Source organism: Vanessa cardui, chromosome 17, assembly GCF_905220365.1.
Source record: "Vanessa cardui chromosome 17, ilVanCard2.1, whole genome shotgun sequence".
NCBI lineage: Eukaryota > Metazoa > Arthropoda > Insecta > Lepidoptera > Nymphalidae > Vanessa > Vanessa cardui.
In genome coordinates, this window is record NC_061139.1 from 9,196,406 (window position 1) to 9,212,833 (window position 16,428).

Below are 16,428 nucleotides of genomic sequence, written 5' to 3' on the forward strand. Positions count from 1 at the left end.
ATCCACTCAACTTTTAACTTATTCTTGCCTAAAGAAAACCTAAAAGATTACAAATAATAGAGTTGTAGAGCTCTACAAGTGAATTCTACGAACGTCGTCGAATGCGTTGTGATAAATCTTTATGAATAAATATTTACGCCTGAGCTTGCTGTGTATCACTCAGAGAGATTTAATCTCATGCATACTACATAATGTTCTTACTAGAAAATGTTATCTTATACAATATTTTTTTCTTAATATGTAAGATTAAATTATTGTTAGTTTTATATTCAAATAGACAATCATAATTTTATTTAAGCTGTATTGTTTCTAGTGTCTGAAGTCACATTATTAGTACAAATAGTGGACAGAAAGTATCAAATAATCGTGCAGGCTGCACGAGAACTATTACTATTTACTATTAGTATTATTGTCATTAAAGGTAATGATTGTAATTGTATTACTTTTTGCCTACTGGTATCTTCCTATAAATATCCCATTAGAGGGTTAATTAAGTCTCTTTTACTTGTGAGAAAAAGGCTTTTATATTTTTTTCTCAAGAGGTTCATCACCGTGATTGAACTCATAATATTCGATTAATATTGAATCTAGTATGTTGCATTAGATAGTGTTCTTTTTTTAAATTTATACCGAAGAAAATTTCTTCTTCTAAAGAAAATCTTGCTGAAAATACGAAACTATAACAAAATATTACCTGAAGCTTTCTAAAGGGGTTGACAATGGCACAATATCGCTCCGCCGATAGCGCGGTGAGTGTGAACACAGATACCCCGATACTTATATCCTTCCCTGTCTCCGATATCCTGCAAATGGCTTCTCCCCATGGCCACGATTCAAGTGTATAAATGACGGACACAAAGGGCACGCAGATTAGAATGACGAGTAAATCTGCCAGCGCAAGGGAAAATATGTACCTGAAAACGAAGTATATATTAGTTTTGTCCTCTTTATGACGTCATAAAAACAGTACACATTTGAAAGTGTATCTTGAAACCTAGAATAGTGACATGACTTAAATGATGAGGCATTCTTGCCACCATTCCTCGTGATCAAGATTTATCCAGTGACAATTTTAATTAATATCTGTTATATGTTTAAGCATTTAATGTCATTAATTCTTATATTAATAAAGATGTTTTACTTAAACGATTTGTTCGCGCCTATGATTTTTATTTTAATAATATATATTATGTATACATCTAAATTAATTTAAATTGAATTAACATTTCATCATATATAAAACCTTCTTTTACAATATTTAAAAAGAAAAAAGTAATGTGTAAAATCGAATGTTCTATAACCTTCTTTTGTTTTTTTCTTCACTTATTAACTACTTATAACAACGAAACAATGTTTAATTATATTGCAATAACATTAAGATTAAACTAGTTTTAAATCAATTGAAGTCGGATTATTTGATTTCGGACTCCAGTGTTTAAGTAATATACAATTAAATACACGTTATGTGGTATTCGGTAATTTATTTGCCATTATATATCAAAACAGTATTTGGTTCTATAATTAAAATTACTATCGATGTTTAAATTTTTAATAATCCGCAAGTTTCCTAGTGAAATTGAATTATAAAACCAATAGAAAAAAGTAAAAGAAAAATCTGATTCATCAGCCGGTATGAAGCGAGTGCTCTTTAAAAAGATTTAAACTCTATCTAGTCCAGACAAAAGCCGTATATAGAAATTTGCAATTAAGCGATCTCTATAGACGTCAATTTTTAATTTCTCTTGCATTATATTCAACAAATTTCTAAGTAAGTTTATCCTTTAGAAGGAAATATTAAAGTACACAAGTGTGTGGAAACACAAGCGCACTTATTATTTATACACTGTAATAATGCTGTGGGACTGTCATCTGATGGTTAGAGAAAATTCAAGTGATTTAAGTCCTTTCTGACGTACTGAATTATGATACCTACTAACTTACTATCACAAGTTGCTACTGAGAACTTCTAGCTAAACTCATATGTCGAGATACACCCTTTTGGAACGACATTACTTTCACTATATATTATGTAATAACAATATTTGAAAATTAATTAATGACGGTATTTGTTAAATCAAAATCCGTCTGAATTGAAACAGTAACAAATATATATAAAAGAGAGAATTTTAATAATAGCAAAGGCAAAGAGTAAATGAGAGGAGAAGGCTAGAGGCAAATTAACGATAGGAAAACTTTACGTGACGTTTTTATGCTAGTACACTCTACTACGTTTTGTAGGCCATGTAAAAGAACTGCATGCCACAAAACCCAAAAAGTTTTTATTACCTCACTCAGGGTACAAACCCAGGAGCTCAGAATCTCGCTATTGAACCAATGAATCATTCATTTAATACTATAATACAATGTAATACTCACGTATTCGGTGCATTTCGCATTCCTCTATGCCTAACGTACACCACAACCAGTGTGCCATTACCGAGAACGCCTACGATGAAAATGATAGCAAATATGATCGGAACCAAATAGGTCTCGACGCGCTCTTTGTATGGCGTGTAATCGCTCTCCGACGAGTTGAAGTCTAACATCGACGTGCTTATATTTGACTGCGTATACATTTTGCCATCTGCAACAATGAGAAATAAAAATATTGTAGTCGGTTTATATAAATATGCTCGAACAGATTAGAATAAATAAGTCGTGATGGCCCAGTGGTCAGAACGCGTGCATCTTACCCGATGATTGCGGGTTCAAACCCAGGCAAGCACCGCTGATTCATGTGCTTAATTTGTCTTTATAATTTATCTCGTGCTCAGCGGTGAAGGAAAACATCGTGAGGAAACCTGCATGTGACAAAATTCATAGAAATTCTGCCACATGTGTATTCCACCAACCCGCATTGGAACAGCGTGGTGGAATATGTTCCAAACCTTCTCCTCAAAGGGAGAGGAGGCCTTTAGCCCAGCTGTGGGAATTTACAGGCTGTTGTTGTTGTAAGTCGCAGGGGAGAGGTGCGTTATACTGACATAATCCGTGTAGAAGAGAACCATCGCAGTGTTTTTAGTGGGTAGGAATACCATAATATATAACGTCCATATACCCGTCCTCCCAAATACCCAAGATTTGTAGAAAAAAAGATAAATATGTCGTATGATCCACAAAAATGTAATATATACACGTAATTATTAAATGTTTATAAATATATAAATAAGATATTGGCTTTGAGGTATTTGTGATATTTATGTTTACTAACACTTGTAATGATAATATTTCGATAATAATATAAAATTTAAACCCAGCGTACTTGGGCGCACTCGGCGTCCAGGGCTCCGGGGACTCCCCCCCCCCCCACTTTCCATCACGTGAGGGAAGCGCGTAATTCCTTTTTTCCAGCAAGAAAAAAAAAACGGTCTCAGTATTCCTGATGTCAAAGTTTTCACCGTGACGCTTTATTTTGTGTAAATAAGCCGTTCTTATAGTTACATAATATGTATAAAATAATATGTTGATTAGCATAACCTGCAATTTCAACATCGCGTAATTTATATTTATATTTATTTATGTGCCTTTAGCACACAAGCTGTCACCACAAATTTACCCCATCCCTACCCCATATATAAAAAATCATCAAAATCAGTTCAGTGGTTTAAGAATAAACGTAACAGACAGAATTACTTTTACTCAAACTCAAACTCAAACTCAAATTCCTTTATTCAATATAGAAGCATTACACTTACTTATTGATTGTCAAATAAACACTACCACCGGTTCGGAAAAAGGAACACCCTGACCTGAGAAGAACCGGCGAAAGAAACTCAGCGGGTCTTTTTTTTTATTTTTTATTTTTTTGTCAAATTAATAAAATACATAGTAGTATATGATTAGAAATAGCCAGGAGGCGATCGTTTCATTCCCAAGGTGTGCTATCAAACATAAACTCGCTAATTGTATAGTAACCTTTTGCACACAAGCGTTCCTTAACAATTTTTTTAAATTTGGCAACAGAAGCAATTTGAACGCTTTCTGGGATCCTGTTGTAGAAGCGTATACATTGCCCCACAAAAGAGTTACTGACTCTATGCAGTCGAGTAACAGGAGTAACAAGATTGTGTTTGTTCCTTGTACCAATGTTATGAGAATCACATTTTCTCATAAAAACATTATAATATTGAATAATTGTATTCACAATAAATTTTCATAATTATTTTATACACTACATTTGTATTCATTGATAGAATCAAAATAAAAATAAACTCGGAACGCCAATTTCGCCAATTCCGTATCGTCAGTACCAAAGCGAGGAATTTGATTCTACAATATAAAACCTGGAAACACAACGATTTACTCTAACTACATTTAAAGCTAATTTCAAGCTCCAATAATAGAAGACGTTATACAAGAGAAAGGATCGTGTAGATACGAGCTAGACGTATACATTTATACTCAATATATTTATACTAATATTATAAGTACGAAAGTATATCCATCTGATCATCATCACGCTTTAACGTCTAAATCAGCTATTTATATAATAATAAATGACATGATACCAGCTTGTCCGAGGAATGATTTTTAGCCGACTTCTATGAAAAGAAGGATAACAGCTCGACATGTATGTATGTAACATTGTTCAAATTGAATTATATTTGAGTATGATCGTCCATTTAGGCTTCCAAGCACGTGTGCTTAATTTTGTAAGTGTATGTATATTTGTATTTATGTTTGTCCACGAATTTCTTGAATCTAAAAGTGGTATTGAGATGATCATTTTTAATTTAAGTTAGGTACACTTTAACTTCTTGAATAGTGTAAGTTTCATTAAAATATGTCTAGTAGCTTCATAAATACTATATATTTTTATTTCACTGCCTGTTTCTAAGTTTGAAGTCGGTTTATTTCGTTTTATAAATTGTTTATTATTGACGTCTAAAATCTACCAACATAACAAGCGGTACAACAACTAGTTGTATATATGTGTATATATACATATATGTAGGGAAGCTCATTAATATGGGATTGCAATTGTCAATCAAACACAAGCGTGCAGTTGTTGCGCTTCAGCAATCCATACTTAGCTTAGTCAATGGTATTTTAAAATATATAAAGCATTTTCTAGTGTATTTATTTGGTTAACTTTTGATCACGTGACCTCACTGCATTTTCACAAAGGAGTTCTGGCAAAACCTACTGATGTTCGCGAAATATCGTTAAAATTACGAAAATGAATCTACCACATCAAATTGTGTTATAAGAAATGCGAAAAATGTATTTAGCCATCCACAATTACCACCCACCATTTTGTTGTTTATTAATTAGTTAAACGAAACCAGAATTTTGTTCTCATATATAATCCACATCAAAGATAACAATATGTGTATATGTGATGTGATGTCCTTTTAATAATGATGATGATGTATAATCATTAAAATGATATCACATCACATACACAAAAAGAATCATCAATTGGTTGACGCATTTTAGAGTTTCACCTATTTATCGCGCACATAAAAAAGTAAAAAAAGTAGCATCGCGCACATACATCATGCAAATTTAAGACTTATATCGTTGTCAAATGGATAAAATCATCAGAACTGGACTAAATTAAAATGGGACCACATGATAAGCACTAGCTTTCAAACAAAATCGAAAAAAAATAAAAAAATCATGAGGTAACAAACATAAAAAATACAGACGAATTGATAACTTTTTCCTTTTTGAAGTCGGTTGAAAAGATGATCATTCCGATATATATTTTTGATGTATACAATGAACAAAAAAATAATCAATATATACATTGTAAATACATAAACATATATTTAAAATTACATAATAGTATAACATAACATCTGCGGCATTTGCGTTTTATAAATAAGACCATTTAGAGATGTTGATACGGCTCACTTAGTACATTTCAATTACTTTGACATTATGACATACGGCATTATGTTTTGAAGTACCGACTGCGTTACTCCAAAACGATGTTTACTGTAAATAAAAATGGTAAATTCGTGTAACTTATAACCTAAGAGCTTTAGGCATACATTTAGAGAAATCAAGATATTAAATGTTGCTTCTTAATATATATATCGTAATATTATGTATGTAGGGAAAATATTAATGATTTTCTGAGAAAACTCATAACATGGCTATAAGGAATAAACACAAACTTATTAATCCTGTTATTCGTCTGCTTACAGCTAGTAACTCTATTATGCGGCAATGCTATCGATTTTAAGACGGATCAGAGAAAGCGTTTGCAATGTATCTGTTGCCAAATTAAAAAAAAAATAGTTAGAAATACGACTTCTGCAAAACTTGAGAAGTTGACTCACTCATGCAATTAGTAAGTCAACTTTAATACCCAAATGATATGATGCAATTATCTCCTGGATATTTATTTTTGACTATCAGTGCCCGCGACCTTATGCGCCTTTAAATTAAACAAAAAAAAATATTATTGCAGCCAAAGTTACTCCGTATTATATCAGTTATCTGCCAGTGAAAATCCCGTCAAAATCGGTTCAGCCGTTCCAGAGATTAGCCGGAACAAACAGACAAAAAGACAGACAGACAAAAATTGTAAAAAATGTTATTCTGGTATATTTACCGTGTATCATCAGATACTTCAATTTTATTATATGTATGTATATTAAATTACATATATATTTAAATCACAACTCAATCACAATTCTGCTAAAAACTGCCAAGTAATCGCTGATTCTTTTCGGATAGTTTTTTCCCGGTGGTACTTCAATTTGACATTCAATAAGTCAGATAAATGCTTCTCAATATATATTGTTGAACGAAAATCAAGTGACGTCACCGGACATACGACGAAGTGTGACTGAAGATATCTGACAGTCGGGCGGACAACGGCCATATTATTTGAGAGAGGAGCAACGATTGATTTATCAGTTGTGTGATGATTTTAATTATGTTATTCTGATTAAGAGATGGTAACACTGTTGCTGTCGTGGTTGGCTGGTTAAGAAAGCCGACATTGATCGGCTGACCAATTGGATGTCTGGATAGATTGTGAGGTGACAGGAGAAATAAAAAAATAAAAATAGAAGAGAGCGGTCGATAGTCAGAATCCCGGTTTTAACGGGTTTATCATGAAAATTAAGGGTGATTTATTGTACAACTTGGAATTATGCCGATTGAACCTATTATGATAAATAAATGTATTTATATCTAATAGAGCTGAGTTTTGTTTTATAAAAGTTGCATATTTTATGTGTTGCTTAATGTTCTTGTTTTTTTTTTCTTAAAATCACTAGAACTATGTTTGTGAATAGTTTTTCAGTATTTTGGTAAATTATAATATAAATAAGGGAATTGGTTTGAAAAATATATTACTAACGTAACAATGATTTTAAACACTAAAATAACAATATATTATGTATTCAAGTCGGCTTACCTTAACATTTTTTAAATTACAGTTAAAAATATTACGATCCCAAAAAAACGTAATGGAATAAGGTAATCTTGATTCCATTTCATTTCCATAAAAACATGAATAATTTAATACGAAGCAATTACACACATTTAAATGGAGGATTTTAAAATGTAATTTGGATTTCTCTGAAAAACCTCTTATAGTTATATAAGTTTTTTTTATGGTATAGTTCAGGAATAAGTATAGGTACGGCCAAGTGGTCGAGTAGGACAACCTCCGACGTCGAATAGTGTTTACACGGGTTTTCAGGGGCATGCCACTCCGAGGTCCCGGGTTCGATTCCCAGCCGAGTTGATAAACAAAAAGTTCATTAGTTTTCCACGTTGGCTAGGGTCTGGGTTTTTTGTGGTACCGTCGTTACTTTTGCTTTTCCATAACACAAATGCTTTAGCTATTTACAATGGAATCAGAGTAATGTATGTGAAGTTGTTCAATATTTAGGTATATACAAAAAATGTGCCAGCTACTTCAGGTATTAAGATTTTTGATCACTTATATTATATATAGTGTTAGACTAGCCACCCGCCCCGGCTTCGGACGGGTGTAATGCAGATCCTAAATACACTATAGATTTTTTCTTGTTTCTTTAATATATATAAAAATATCCTCTCAAATTATTCTATCTATTGAAAAAAAACCGCATCAAAGTCCGTTCTGAATTTTAAAGATCTAAGCACACATAGCGACAGACAGGTGTAAGCGACTTTGTTTGAAAATATGTAATGATGATGATCACTCCAGCATTTACGACTATCGACAAAGATAAAAGTTAACAAAGGATCATAATTACATTCTTTCGTCGACGAGACTAAATGGCCTAATGACTTACTGAAAAAAAGATCGCAAGCTTGGATAGTCAATTATTCAAAATTTTGCTCACATAAAAAGTAAAAAATTACTTAATTTCCTTTTGTTACTCTTCTTTATTTGATTTGATTCCGTGCTATTCGAGTTCACTTTAAAACTTCATTTAATAATCTTTATCCTGCTTGTTGAATATTATATAGTCTACATTGTATACTTCCCTAGGCAAACAAGCCCCTGATGGAAGGTACCAGCGCCCATGGACATCTGCAACACCCAGGGGCTTACAGTTGCGTTGCTGGCCTTTAAAGTTTAACTCTTAGTAAAGCATGTTTGATTGATTGATATATTATATTTGTTTGTGTTTTATAATTAATGATTAGAGTAATTGCCAATAATTTTTGATGGCTCATTGCTTGCAAACCTATTTTGCTCAAATAGATTTCCAAATGTCGGCTCAACCACTCAAACCACCTGTATCTTATTCCTCCGACATACATATATAAGTTAATTTTTCTTAAATTTTGACGATTTAACGAAATAACGTAAATCATTAAATATTAACTATACAATATAATTATGTAAATATTTGTATTAAAACTACGGATGAAATAATATTACGTAATTCTTGTCCGGAGTTTTATTAAATTTAAACAGTTTTATGCCCTCACACCAGCGCGCTTGAACGGTCGTTTATTTTCCTCTCAGAGCAGTATATAGTTTGAACCAAACCAGGGGTACGTGCGGTGCATATATTAAACGACTATCGCGTTTCAACTACACTTACTTATGTCGTGGTGTTGGAACTGTCAAATAAATTTTCCATTACATCCTATAGGCGCATACTTCGTTATTAAATTGTGTTTTGTATACAAAATGTACGTTTTTCCAGTTTATTATATGAATGCATCTAAAATTTATGTTGTTTTAATCTATACTAGCGACCCGCCCCGGTTTCGCACGGGTGTAGTGCTGATACTAAATGTAACATAGAATTTTTTGTTTCACGACATCACATTCGAAACTTCTAAAATTATTAGCGTTTATTTAATATTGTATATGTATGACATACAAAAATCTTTCTCTCAAATCATTGTATCTATTAATAAAACCGCATCAAAATCGGTTGCGTAGTTTATAAGGTTTAGGCAATACAAAGGGAGCAATTCAGAGAGAGCGACTTTGTTTTATACTCTCTTGGTGGTAGGGCTTTGTGCTAGCCCGTCTGGGTTGGTACCACCCACTCATTAGTTATTCTTCCGCCAAATAACAGTACTCAGTATTGTTGTGTCCCGTTTTGAAGGATGAGTGAGTCAGTGTAACTACAGGCACAAGGGACATAACATCTTAGTTCCCAAGGTTGGTGGCATATTGACGATGTAAGGAATAGTTAATATTTCTTACAGTGTCATTGTCTATGGGTGACTTTGACCACTTACCATCAGGTGACCTATATGCTCGTCCGCCAAATTATACCAAAAAAAAAGAATACTATGTAGAGACTAGTGATATCGTTTTATTGGGTAGACACCCACTATGGAAGGAATTTTGATAATGGTACTCGTATAATGGTTGGCAGTTTGCTTGTAAGTCCGTTATTTTTTAAGTTCGGAACATGTAAATTTATTTTTGTGATACAGATTAAAAATGAGCAGATACGTATTTAAGCGTATCTGTATATTCTGCCCTAAGGATCGCCCCTTAGGGTAGATATCCCACTCAATAGAAGACCCCACCAGTACGTACCAATATACGTAGTATTTTATGTTAATATGTATGTAAATGCATCCAATTTCCACGCTAGCAAAGTTGCGGGCAACAGCTAGTATTGTACAGGTATATTGTTATTGGTAGTTTAGCGACTGACTGGTATTATTTCGATGTTTGTTTACCAGATTACATGCCATTTTTATCATAAAATTCTTAGCGATATATGGGAGTTTGTCATGAACATACGCTTCTGAACACATATCACGCACGGATAATTTTGTTTCGATTATCAAATATTGCATACCGTCTGTTTAACGGCATTTATGAGTATAGCAATCAGAAGTTTAGAAATAAATTAAAATTAATTAGGATAAAAATAAAATATTGTGTCATTGTTTTTTTTACTATTATTATAGTAGTTAGCAGATAGGCAAATAGCCTGATTCAAAGATTCAACCATTCTTGACATCATCTAGACCCAGTAAAGTAACAGCCTGATAAATTTCCCACGGCTGGGCTAAGGCCTCCTCTCCCATTAAGGGTTTTGGAATATATTCCTGAACGCTGTTCCGATGCTTGTTGGTGGAATGCACATATGGCTGAATTTTGATGAAATTAGACACATGCAGCTTTCGTCACGATGTTTTCCTTCATCGCCGAGCACACATACACATCATATCAGCTCAGCATCAACAACATCTCAGCCCTTCAGACCCAGCCAAACTTGTAAATAAGATATTATATCTCTTATCTAAGCTAAGTAATGTTGATTGATATTTGAATGTGTGATGAACACCAGTACTAAAAGACCCTACCAGACAGGGCCCTACCACCAAGTACATTATAAATATTAAAAAAAAAACCTACCCAACTCTCTAATATTAGATAAAATCACGGAACATATTCCGATTTCAATATCGTAACTGGAAGGAATTTGAAACGAAATGTATCTGACGATAACATTATGTAAATGTCGTGATCGAAAGTCGATCATGCCTTTTACGAAAAGAAATAAAATATTCCAACTTCTGTTACTTCACATGGAACATGTTCTTATTTTAAAAACAGTAGTTTGTCAATGAATTATGTATAGAACGACACAAATTCGATGTAGCATCGACAGAAATCGTTAAACCGATCACAACCGAATTAAGTACGCTTTCCCAAAGTATCAATATTTATTTCATATGTGAATATGATATGTAATACCATATGACCATATATTCGTCAATTTGACACGTTGATTCGTTGATTCACTTGCGAACTGACGCGATAATCTATACCGACGAATAGCGTCAAATGGCGCGATAGGGACCTATTTTCATTGGTTGTGTAAATCGACAGTTATCAGTTTTATTGAATTTTCCGATGCTACATCTAAGTTGTGTCGTACTATATACACATTTATTTAAAAGTGTAGCAAACGCAGGACTATTCCATTTGCCCACAGTAACTTTATTTCATGCCGTAGAGCTATTTGAATGTGGCGTCGCAAAAGAATCGGTACTGATTTTGTAAAGCTGAACTTAGTAATTCCACATATGACGCTTTTAAAAACCAATCGAATTGTAAAGCTACGGCCACACCACATTGTTTTTAATTGCGGCTTAAAACCGCAAATAATTCACATCACATTTCTATCACAGTTATAATATAAAAAATAATTCGTATGGATAAGTACATATATTTATCTTAGTTGATTATAGAAACAAGAATCTTATAAATATTAAGGATCAAATCAGGGCAAGAACTACGAGTGCTTAATGTAGGTTAATGATGCATCTACCGTTTGACTAAGCAGTGGATTTAAAGTATTATATATGGACTTAATCTATATAAATAAAATGCTATTAAGTTTAGGTACTTTAACACATTTAATGCATGCATTTAAACTGCACTTAAGCAAAGACAATATAACGCGTTAAATGGGATCAAAAATACCGTTTTAGTTCTGCATAGCGATGTAATAACAATCCTTTGTTATGGCAAGAGATTAAGTTGTATTTAAAATCTGATGGATCGTATGAACTTAAGTGTCTATTCTTGATTCCTTTGATAATAGTTTGAAGGTCGTGATTTTTTATTTGTTATCATATAAATATTGCCCTTAAAACATTATTGTACATCATTTATTTTTTATAATGAATTAATCTATGATAGTAATATGACTCTTAATTATTAAAAACAATAATATATTATGAGGTATCAAAGAATGTTTGAAAAACATTGTAATCAAATAAAACTAAAATTATTAATTTAAAATTAAACTTCGTAATCTTATAATATAATCTTGTATTGAGTAATAAATACACAGTTTATTTACAAAGGTTTTTTACATAAATAATAAACAATATTTTTTATAGGGTAAATTGAAATCGTTGTGAAATCTTATTATATAAATAAATACCGTACCCGAAACAGGATGTTTTGACTCCGTGAACTTGGAAACTAGATGTTATAAGTTAACCTTTACCCTCGAGTTCCTACAATGATTTTCGCTGTTACTTACTTTTAATATTCTAATCTATTCTATTGTAAACATACATAATACTGTTGTAAACATATTTAAACTAAATAAAAACATTCCGAAGTGAGCCTCGAGCTACAAGATTATAAATAGATCGGGCGGCGCTTTTCGCAGAATTAAAATAGTTTATAAAATATTTATGTAGTGTTATCCTAAAGTATAATGTACATAATATTATAAAAACAACTTCCTACGTATAACACTGCTAAAACTACGTAATATTATTAAAAAAAATACAACTATAACTTAACAGTAATACATTATTTATTACGTACATTTTTTACATCATCTTATATAATTATAATATAATGAATGCCTTTTACAAAGGAAGTTAATTTACATATACCAAAAATAAGAAAGGACCCAAAATTCACCCTTGTGGGACCTTGACTTATTTTTCAGAGGACTTTATTCCATTAATAGACACCTGTTGCGTTATTTGATTTAATTATGTAGCAATTAAATTATGTTAATTTTTTGGCATGTCATGCTTAATCTCTTATTTTTTATGCAATCGGTGGCAAACGAGCAGGAGGCTCACCTGATGGAAAGTGACTACCACCGCCCATGGACATCTGCAACTTAAAGGTTCCCATGTATCGGTGTCGACTTGAAGGTGCTTAGCCGGCATTTTAAAAAAAGTTCCCAAGACATATTGGGTAGGAAAATTGCCGATAACAACTCCTCAGAGTGTTCTACAGAGTGATTGTGCGAGGCCGAAATCGCGATATTGTGAAGTCATTAATTTAAGAAATTAAATATTATGATATTTCTTTACTATTATTTTGAAGTAGAATATTCGCATATATTTTTCACAAATCTCGTTTCGCGTCGACCCAGAAGAATAGAAACATACAAAACTTAAAGCACGCCCACATCGATTCGAATACGAAACATGGCTGCACTAAGCAGAAAATATTGTAAAACTTGAAAGTAACGTTTGTTCTTTGTTAAAAAAGAACGTACTATTTTAATATATTCTTTTATCTTTCAAATATAGAAGCTATTTTATCTCTGCCTATGTTGTAGATGTGTCCTCAAACTAAATTAAAATTATATATAGGTATATTAAAACTTTTAAAAGAAATAATGTATCTGCCAAATTAACACTTAGTATATCTATAACCTGCTCCATGCTAGTAGATGCTAGTACGATTATACATTCCATACATTTTAGGTTTTTTAATTAGCCAATTGACAATTTACGATCAAATTTCGGTCTTCCTAAATTTATAAGAGACTTTAATTGATTTAAAGGATATAATATAATTTTACGTAAGATACATAAGACAACTTTAAATAATGTAAAGCATATTCACTTGGTAAGATTTTATGCAAAACTGTATCGATAAGTACCTATTATTCACTCACCACATACTATATTCTCCGCCAACTAGCAGTATTTAATACTTATGATCCAGTTTAAGGGATAAGTGAGCCGTTCTAACAATAGGCATAAGGTACATAAGATTTACGGAATAGTTGTTTCTATTGACTGTGACCACTAACCACTACGTGGTTTACTTGCGAGGCTATCATCTTACATCCTTATTCATAAATAAAAAATAATATTTGTATTTTACACTCTATGTGCTCCTTTTATATATTTTTTATTTTATGGTATAGGTTGGCGGACGAGCATATGGACCACCTTATAGTTAGTGTTCACCATCACTCATAGGCAATGATTCAACAACAATTCCTAACATCGTCAATGCCACCAACCTTGGAAACTAAGATGTTATCTCCCTTGTGCCTGTAGTTACACTGGCTCACTCACCCTCAAACCGGAACAGGACAATATTGAGTACTGTCATTTGGCGGTAGAATAACTGATGAGTGGGGTCTACCTAACCAGACAGGCTTGCGCAAAGCCCTACCACCAAGTATTAGCTCCTAAGCTAATCTTTCGATTATGATGAAACTTTGGTCAGATGCTAATGTAAATTATTTACTTATATATATATATATATATATATATATATATATATATATATATATATATATATATATATATATATATATATATATATATATATATATATATATATATATATATATATATAACAACCTTGAGGTCCATGGACGAGTATTAAATTAAAAACTCAACTTTCGAGCTGTGACCAAATATATAACGGCAAATACGATTACCGCATACATTTAATAGTATGTCAAAGCCAGTGGAATAGGTAACGAATATTTAACATGAATTTATCGCGGGTGAGTGCACACGTCAAAGGCATAATCAACAGAACCTTGCTTTTGATAAGTATGATCGATTAAAAAGGCCACTTGTTATTAAATATTTACTAACTCTTTTCTAACTATTCAATTTAACTTTGTTATTGTCGTTGATTCAAGATTCTGGGATCATATCCAGGGTAGAGCCAATAAAAATCTATTGATTATTTTTGTTGAATCAGTCTCAGTATCAACCTAGAAATTGGAATTCAGCAAAACATCATATTATTTTTATTAGATGGACATATATTTTCAGTCTAGATGTAGATCTCATTGGGTGCAAAAGAAAAGCCAGAAAAATAGATATAGCAAGGCTTAGAGAAGCCTACGCTGAAGAATAACAAAAATATATCACATATATATATCAAATTAAATGATTTTATTATATGTATAGTATAAAGCAATTCATTGAATAGAATTTCTGTTATATCAAAGTCATAATTTCTATTAAATATAGTTTCTAGTTAACTTCACCCATGTGTAAGGACGGGGATGGTATTAGATGGTTTCTATAGGTGGTAATAATAGTTAGTTGAGGTACGTCCTTTATTTTCAGTACATTTAACAACCTTTATGCAAATTTTTGACAAACAGTTACGTAGTTAAGTAGTGAAAGGCTTACAATAAAATTAAATATATATTAGAATGTTAGTTAGGATAAAAATTGTCGTATTTAAAAATGTTGTACTTTTTTAATATTTATAAATAAAGTAGGTATCAGAAATATATCAGAAAATCTATAAAAATCATAATTCATTTCATTCATTCGTATTCATATGCAATAAACGTATAAAATCTACTGGCGATGACCAAAAACTTGATATCGAAGATGGGGCTGAGCCAAAGAATGAAAATGTAATTTTAGGCGGACGTTTTAATATTTTCCGATCAAAATAACGTGACGGTACACCGTCAAATACGAAGCCGAATATCGAGGTGAATTGATTTTAGTCCAGAGACATAAAAAGGGAAAAATATATCTAAGTTTAGACTAGACTTAGTTGATATATTACTGACCACCTAGAGATGGTCCTCTGAATAGATGATTACAGGTTCAAACTCATAAAATCTCCATTGAATTTGTTTTTATTATTTTGCAACCAAAATGTGTTGAATTTGATTAAAATTCTGCCACATGATCAGCATGGTAAAATAAGCTCTACGATTTTCTCTCAATGGGAGAAAATGTCCAGTTGTGTGATGTTTACAGCTTGGTACTGTATAGCGTAAGCGTTGTATAGCTTCTTTAAATTTCTGAGAACGAAAACTTTGAAACAGCAACGGTAGGTTCCTTTTACAGAATATTTCTATTGTACGTTTTACGAAACCTTTATTATAGTAATTCAATATTAATCCCGTCTTGCTCTAATTATCAATTCCAATCCCTACATCGACTGTAAACAACTTTTTATAGACTCATCGAACACTAGAAAAATCTTCTTTTTTAAAACATCTTTTTCTGTTATGAGTCGAGATGGCCCAGTGGTTAGAACGCATGCATCTTAACCGACGATTACGGGTTCTAACCCAAGTACCGCTGACTCATGTGCTTAATTTGCCGTTATAATTCATCTCGTGCTCAACGGTGAAGGAAAACATCGTGAGGAAACCTGCATGTGACAAATTTCATAGAAATTTTGCCACATGTGTATTCCACCAACCCGCATTGGAACAGCGTGGTGGAATATGTTCCGAACCTTCTCCTCAAAGGGAGAGAAGGCCTTTAGCC

At 32.3% G+C, this 16,428-nt stretch overlaps 1 protein-coding gene across 2 annotated transcripts in view; it reads right to left on the bottom strand.

Moving 5' to 3' along the window:
* LOC124537095 (neuropeptide CCHamide-2 receptor-like) overlaps positions 1-16,428 on the bottom strand; it is an 86,435-nt gene that overhangs the window by 15,060 nt on the left and 54,947 nt on the right. For both annotated transcript variants that reach the window (XM_047113813.1, XM_047113812.1), the window contains exons 2-3: positions 2,377-2,584; positions 695-914 (exon numbers count right to left, since the gene is read on the bottom strand). In XM_047113813.1, coding sequence (XP_046969769.1) covers positions 695-914; positions 2,377-2,576 — 420 coding nt within the window. In that variant the 5' untranslated portion in view covers positions 2,577-2,584. The remainder of the gene's footprint in view (positions 1-694; positions 915-2,376; positions 2,585-16,428) is intronic.